An 8517-nucleotide genomic window follows, 5' to 3' on the forward strand; every position below is an offset into this window, starting at 1 on the left:
CATTGCAGGTAGGAAGAATATTTGGAAGACTCTAATAAAATAAATAACACGTCACGTTATATGCTTTAATTTGTTAAGTATAAACTTAGCTGGCTTCCAGTCTTGCCATCTTCCCACCCCATGTTAATGTCCCCCTCCCTCCCCCCAATTCCATGTTCCCACTTCCCTTACTTAACATCCTTATTTTTAATAAAAGACTGCTAGATAATTTGTGTAGTAATATAAATTCGCCCCCCTCCCTCCCCCCCCCCAAAAAAAATTAAATTAAAATAATAATAAAATGAAAAGCTAATACTCTCACGCTTAATGGTGGAGCTAAGGGGTTCATCCGAACCTCATTCGACAGAAAATTATATTATTTATGCACCATTAAAATAATTTTAGATATATATAAAGTAGATGTCGAATCCTCTTTGATTAGTTTGTGTGTCTATTTCTTCAAATTTTAAATCCCTTGTTCAAAATCCTGACTCCGCCACTGCACATGCCTCCCTCCCCCGGCTAGCTGACATGCATTACATATATACAGTAGTTTACTATAGATATTTTTAGCTAACATGATTTCTGGTACTACAGGGATCATGGCTTTTCTTCCTTCTACACCTGATATTTCCCTCAATTTTCAAGATAATAATCATCACCTTCCTTCCACCTCACCTAAAATCTTTCCCTCTCCTTCTCTTCCTCATCAAGATCACTTCAATCATGGTAAGTTTAATAATTTCTCTCTCTTAGCAAATGCGAACGTTTTAAACTACTTTTGAATTATGATTCTCAAAGTTTCACTAATTAGACCTAGCTCGATCGATCCCTTTCTTTGCCACAATTTTATCGCCAATCGATCTATTCTCTTTCACTTAGTCCCTCTTTCATGGTCACATATTTTTCCAACTGAGGAATTAATGATTTTTTTTCTCTTGTCACATCATATCAAAATTGAACAGATTTGTTGAATTATATAGCGATGTTCTAATATATGTTTTAATGGATTCAGTTGAACCCATAGCTAGCACATAAGATGCATAATTGTGAGATGATGACTAATTAATTAGTTGAATTTATCGATGTTTGGCACTCACTCACACACACACACACATATATATATGTGCAGGTGTAGCATCAATGTTAATGAGGAGATCCATGTCTTTTTCTGGTGTGGAGAGGTGCGATAATCATGAGGATTTGAGAGTGGAGGATAATGAAATGTCGGATGAGGATGGATCAACGCAATTGTTAGGGGAGAAGAAGAGGAGGCTTAATATGGAACAAGTGAAGGCACTGGAGAGAAGCTTTGAAGTGGCTAATAAGCTTGAACCCGAGAGGAAAATTCAGTTGGCTAGAGCTTTAGGCTTGCAGCCTAGACAGATAGCTATATGGTTCCAGAACAGAAGAGCAAGATGGAAGACTAAGCAATTAGAGAAAGATTATGAGATCTTAAAGAGACATTTTGATTCACTTAAGGCTGACAATCATACACTCAAGACTCAAAACAAGGAACTTCATTCTGAGGTAATAATTATGTATCATCAACTAATTAAAATAATCCAACACACACTTAGATAATATAATTGGACAGTTCGATATCAATATCCCCATTGAATCAAGTCAACAAATGAGTCATAATCCAACTCGACTGTTTATCCTCGTTAAATATATACTTGTACTCTATATATATAAAGTGTTTTTTTTGTTGATTATAAATTTTGGGGTGACAGCTACAGTTATTAAGTGTGAAGAAGAGAGAATCATCAGGCGGAGGTGGTACACCAAATCCAATAATGTTTAATCTTAACAAAGAAAACGAAGGGTGTTGGAGTAATAACGCAAGTGACGACAACAATAGCATTGACGTTAATCTTGGAACAAGGACATCATCAGGTGACAGCCCATTTTACTCCAAGAACGTTTTCCCACCCGAACCCGGCCCAATCCCTCTGGCCCAGTTTCTTCAGAGTTCATCTGATCTCAGCCATTGCCACAAGAATATTGATCCAACGGTCCAAGATGAAGGATTCTGCAACATGTTTACTCCTGTCGATGATCATACAAATTTTTGGCCATGGCCAGAGCAGCAACACTTTAATTAATTTTCTTTAATAGTATCATTCAGTTATATCATCGAACTCTTTTTGTTCTTATTGCTAATAGTTTAAATTCTTTTGTGTGTATAGCAAATCATCTAAGAATTATTACGAACCACTTGATGAATCAGAAATGGATTTTCTTTCTTTTTTCTTCTTTGCGGTTATACAAGTGTTTTTGGTGAGTATTCCCCAGAACCATTATACTTTTGGAATTATTATCTTAAAAATTGATATTTATTGAAATTTTAATACTCCATCTGTTTAGATACGAAGGAGTGGAGATCGCGAATTAGGATAGAAGGCTGGTAGGGATAGAATGATGTCTTGTCTTGTGTAGGTTTAGGGTTGATCGTAGATCTAGACGTGTCACTATAATTGTGTTGTTATTGCCTTTAATTATCACGTTACTATACTAACGTTATTGTTCTTGTCTTGTAAAATCTGTATCGTTTTTATTTATGTATTTATTTATTATTTTTTTAATTTATTTTTGCCATTATGTAGATAGATTGTTTTTCTCTCTTACTTGGGCTGTGACTTTTGAGCCAAGGGTCTTTCAGAAACATCTCTATCTCCATAAAATAGTGGTAAGGTTTGCGAACATCCTATCCTCCCTAGACTCCAAGGATTTCACTTGGTATGTTGTTGTTGCCATATTTCTATATTTAATAATAATTTCACTTTAAAATATCCATTTTATCTTTAATGAAATAATATATAGCCACACAAACATGTATGATTCATTTTAGACCACAAGTTTTCAAAAACCTTTATTTTCTTATTAAACTCCGTATCTAATTAATCAAATAAATTAAGACTAAAAACTAATTATTTATAAATATATTTATATTCCGCGTAAAGTATTAAGTTCAATTAAACTCGCCTCCAAGCAGGCATAGTAGTGTTTTTGCAAGGTTGGACCACTTGGGATAAGATCAGGAAAAATTATCAAATTACACATCTTATATTTCTATATTTTTAATTATTTTCTACCATTTATAAAAATTTCAAAAATTCATCTTCGAATACATAGGAATGACGCTGATACATCGCGATTTGATACATAAGTCTTTTTCATGATATATCGTTAGTTGATACAAACCAAACACACAATGTATCAATAAAACATAAGTTTTAATATTATTTTTGTTGTGTTCATGATATATTAGGTGTTATAAGTTGATTCATAAATTTTATTGTTATTACAATGTTTGGTTTGTATCAACTAGCGATGTATCATGAAAAGAACTTATGTATCAAATCGCGATGTATCAGCGTCATTCCTATGTATCAGAAATCTGGAAAAAAAAAAAAATTCGAATAATTACCAAAAAAATTGAGATAAATTGTAATTGAGCTTCTTTACTATGAAATTTTGAAAAAATTACCTTATTATAATAGAGTAATGCTAAATTGCCCGAATTTAGCTAGAATGGTACGAAGACAATCATAATCTTTGCCTATAAGAATTCCTTAATATTCTTATTTTGATTTTTATATTTATTTCCCCTAACACATTTCCCCAGAAACAAAGTTAGCTCTTTCTTATTCCTCTTAATTTTTGAAATAATACACAAAGAAGGATGAAAAGTTTCTTCATGTATATCTTTTTTGTGTGTGTATAGTATATAATTCATTTTATTTGATTAATTTTAATAATCAAACAATGTTTAATTAATTAAAAAAATTATACACTTTAGTTTTAAAAAGTTTTTGTAATTTCATTTTTACATTATATTTTTTTTCATTACAAATATAATTCAAATTATGTTTAGATCATATACATTCCCCACCCCTCCCGCATCTCACCCCCACTAAAAAGCAAAATTCATAACTAATGTCTAATCGTCCCAACTCGTTTTTCCTACATAGGAAGATAGTAACGGTCAAAATTTGATTGCCTAATTTAATTCTTAAAATTTACGGACAATCATTTTAAGCGAAAACATTAATAAGAACAAATGTTTATAGAACAAATGTTTATCTCTATTCATTCGATGTGGTACCATACTTTTTATCTCAAATACCCTTCAACTTAATAATATGTAAAAATATTAAGTTTTTCTCTATTTTCTGTTTGTTTGATGATAGTAAATACGGATCCCAAAGTTTACAATTGATTTTTTCTTCAAATATAATCAAGTGAATAAAAATTAATGATTAGTAGATCGTTTATACAATAAATGTTATTTCTTCAAAATACACACGCGCGTGCATATATATATATATATATATATGCCTTGAATAATAAACATTAAATTTTATATTATAATCACTCCAAAAAAAAGAAATAGTAATATTCAATATCTGGCATCAATTGATAAATTCATTTATTTCACCATGCACAAATACAAGACTCGATTGCTTCAATATATTAATCAAAACATTAATACAAAATAAAAGTAGAAGATCACTTATATTAATACTAAGTCTCATTTATAATATTTAAAAATAAATATACTTTATGCAGTATATTATAATTACATTACATCATTTTTAATATACGAAAAATAAAGTAACGTATAATTGATATATTTTAAATAAAATTATTTACCGTATTTCTCTATTGAAAGAGACAATTAGACTTCACGTTAATAATAACTATAAGTAAATATATTATCTAGTTAGAGATTATACTTAATTATTCAATAATACAAATTTAGTAAAATATAGTAATTAAGCATGGATTCAGAAATTTGTAATTGGGCTTTTCTTCAAATATAACCAAGTAAATAAAATTATATCCAATTTTCAATGATTAGTGTACTATTTATACAATGACTGATTTTCAAGACAAAAAAATAAGAATTTAATTTTGGAAGTTAGATTTAAATAAAAATAATTGAAAATTAGATATTTATAACTTCATCCTGAACAACACAATAATGTTTTTATATTATATCAGAATTATAGGTTATAGTAACTGTTAAAATTATTTCACCAATTTTATCCAGAAGTAAAATATCCAATTACTCTAATAATACTAATTAAGAGGATGTTTCAAAAATAAAAATAATTAAAAGATCACTTAATACCTAATTATCAGTTATTAAAACATATAAATTTTATGTATCATACTATACTAAATTACATCGTTTTTAATGTATGTAAAATAAAATAATACATAATTAGGATATACATTTTCTTAAAAAAAAATCATTTAATATAAAATTTTCTATTAAAGAAGACAATTAAAACTCATAAAAAATAAAATAATGTTTCTCTAATTAAAAGTTATAATAATTACTCAGTAATACACAATTAAATACATTGAAATAAGTATAGGTTCCAAAATTTATAATTGAATTTTCTTTAAATATAATTAGCAAATAAAATTACATACAATTCTTCAATGATTAATGAATTCATACGACATGTGTGTTTTTCTTTTAAGAAAGAAAAAAACAAGAATATATGTGTGTTTTTCTTTTAAGAAAGAAAAAAACAAGAATATAAATTTCTCTCAAAAATTCAAGATTAGTTACTTCAACGATATTAATTAAAAAGAAATTTCAAAATTAAATTAAAATAAAATACTCATATTATTATTATTATTATAATTATTATTATTATAATTATTATTAATAGTTAAGTAAAAAGAGTTGACAATAATATTGATTTTTCTAGAAAAACAAAACCCTTTTTCATATTCATCAATTTTAATTTAATCACGAATAAAAAGATCCAGTTAATCCAATAATGCCAATATAGTGGATTAAAAAAGAATATTAGAAAATCATTCATTACTTAATTATCAACTATAATATTTAAAATTAGATGTAGTTTATGTTAGTTAAGGATCTATCAAAAACAATCTCTCCATCTCCAAGATAGTATTACATTTTACACTTTCAAACTCTAATTTGTGAGATTATATTGAATATTATTGTTGTTGTTTACAACTATCAAAATGGGCTGACCCAAGCCAACATAACCCTAAAGAACTAGCGAGCTAAATGAGTTAGAACGGACTGACCCTTTTAACTAATTAAGGGCCTATAAAATAGCAGCCCAACCCGGCTCTGAGAGGGTTGCAGGTTGTCACTTCAATCAAAAGATGGACAATATTGGTCTCTTAGAAAGACTATAGAACATTATCAACACAACACCAATACGTCAAAAATTCACATGTACATGAGTTTCACACGCTTTAGTGGAACACTTAGAAAGCAATAAAACATTCAAGATACAACAGTCAATAATCTTAAGATTCATTATAACAAGATACATTACATGATCATTTTTTCCCATAAACTAGACAAGAAAGGAGAAACGAGAAATTAAGCATAAGCACAAAAGTAAAAGATGTTAAAGATTCATAGTTATAATAATTTTAATTGTCTAGTTGCTGAAGATTCGGCAAAATAAAACACTACTTAAAACATATATAATAAATATTTTTAAAATTCATGACCCACGGACCGGCCTCTGAGGCTCGTGGGTTGAGCCCATGAGGCTGGAAGGCCAAATGAGGTTGGGCTAAAAAGTCTAGTTTCTAAATGGGCTGAAAAAATTTAGCCCAACTCCACTTAATTCAAGGATTGGATTGGGCCGAACTCACGGACCAAACCCATTTTGACAGCTCTATTGTTGTTACTTTATGTAAAGTAATACCTAATTAAGATATACATTTTAAAAAATTAATTTTCATTTAATATAGCTTTCTAGTGAAGGAGACAATTAAACTTCATATTAATTATAAATAAAAAATAAACACTTTCTTTAATTAAAAACAATATTAATTACTCGGTAACACATAATATAGTAAATTGAAGTAAGTATGGGTTACAGTTGAATTTCCTTTAAATATAATCAATGAATAAAATTACATTCAGTTCTTCAGTGATTAATGGCCCGTTCACACAATATGTGTGTTTTTCTTTCAAGAAAAAAATAAAAGTATAATTTTGGGACTTAGATATCTTAAATAAATACTAATAACAATGAGACGTTTATGAAAATGTCTTGAATAACATATTAACTTTCTTATATTATAATTGCTTTAAGCAAAAAATAATAGTACATAGTATTAATCATAGCATATGAATAGTCATAACTTGTTTATATAATCACATCAAACTAATTTCTTCAAATTTAAATTATTTGTTGTTTTGATCACTTATTTTCCTGTTTATATATTAATCTAATACTCACATTTATAAAAAAAAAACAACTTAAAAGTTGTCAAAGCGATCCTTATCAGATTTTTAAATTAAGAAAATATAAGCATTTTTTGAAATTCAATTCTTATAGACAATTTATGTCCTAACTCATATGTGTTATTTCTAATAATATATCCAACCTCATCTATATTACATTTCTTGAAAAATACTATATTAATATTCATTTCAAATTACCCTCTAATCATATTTTCTTTTTACACTAAATATTTTAATTATTTTTCTTATTCAATTTTGACAAATTAAAAAGAAGTTATCTTTCGAATCATTTTTAAAAATGAAAACACTCAACTAAAAAGATTAACTACATTTCATGTCATAAAATTGCTCACTAATATAGTTCAAAAATGCAGACACGTAGAAACATTTGTGGTGCCTGTGCAACGTTAGGATCAGCATGTGCAGGCTGTCCTTGGACGACATTATTTCCAATACAATTTATACATCGATTTGTAGTTCTTATTGGACATTACGGAAAACAGAGATTAACAAGAGAACTTAGGCGTACTCCTGCAGCGAAAGCCCAGCCCGCTTCAATATTCTCTTTAGAGATGCTATAATTGCCCAACAGTTTCTTAAAAAACATTCTTTTTGTGGTGCACTACTAAAAACTATGATGGGCTGCGTCGTTTTTTTGATCAAAATCAACGAAAAAGTAATGCAATCGCTTTTATTACTTTTTGTCTCAAAGCTTTTATGTATTTTTTTTTTTGACAAAAATGACAAACTGCATCGCTTTGTTTCTCACTATGAAAAGTAGAGCGACGGACCCATGTTTTTGTCAATTTGTCTATTTTCAGAAAAACGGCGGACAATATCGCTTTGTTTTTCATAGTGAAGAACAAAGTGACGGACTTAGTGTCCATCGTTTTTACTGAATTTTTTTTTAAAAGAATGTAGAATAGCAACGGACAAAAGGGCTCTGTCCATCACATTTTCTGCATTTTTTAACAGCTGAAACCTGCAATTTCTACTGCCTACCTGCTTAATATATTCAATTTAATTCAAGCCCGATCTGCCCACTTGATTTTAGAGAGAAGGAGAAGAGGATTGAAGAGAGATTAGAGAGAGAGAGAAGAATAGAAAAAATCTGATCTGATCTTAAGATATTTTAATAAAAGTGACGGAGTGTGTTGCGACGTCTATCGCTTTTTTAAAAAAAGAAATCAATATTTTGACCAAAAAAGCAACGGACAAAGCGACGTAGTCTATCACTTTTTTGAAATTGTTGACCAAGTTTGAGTAGAAGCGAC

General features: G+C 28.8%; 1 protein-coding gene across 1 annotated transcript; it reads left to right on the forward strand.

The window, feature by feature from the left end:
* The first annotated feature begins 556 nt into the window (after positions 1 to 556).
* On the forward strand, positions 557 to 2248 carry LOC129873440 (homeobox-leucine zipper protein ATHB-13-like). Its single transcript, XM_055948540.1, has 3 exons — positions 557 to 708; positions 1112 to 1509; positions 1716 to 2248. Exons 1-3 carry the CDS (start codon positions 558 to 560, stop codon positions 2085 to 2087), a joined length of 921 nt encoding a protein of 306 aa, XP_055804515.1. The 5' UTR covers position 557; the 3' UTR covers positions 2088 to 2248.
* Positions 2249 to 8517: the final 6269 nt, after the last annotated feature.

The sequence above is a fragment of the Solanum dulcamara genome, chromosome 11 (assembly GCF_947179165.1).
Source record: "Solanum dulcamara chromosome 11, daSolDulc1.2, whole genome shotgun sequence".
In the NCBI taxonomy this organism is placed as follows: Eukaryota; Viridiplantae; Streptophyta; class Magnoliopsida; order Solanales; family Solanaceae; genus Solanum; species Solanum dulcamara.

Bases quoted from the DNA above. Each gene is read 5' to 3' on its own strand.
- LOC129873440 (XM_055948540.1), top strand. From the start codon at position 558: ATGATTTCTGGTACTACAGGGATCATGGCTTTTCTTCCTTCTACACCT. The intron at 709-1,111 runs GTAAGTTTAATA...ATATATGTGCAG, and splicing joins TCAAGATCACTTCAATCATG to GTGTAGCATCAATGTTAATG. The intron at 1,510-1,715 runs GTAATAATTATG...TTGGGGTGACAG, and splicing joins ACAAGGAACTTCATTCTGAG to CTACAGTTATTAAGTGTGAA.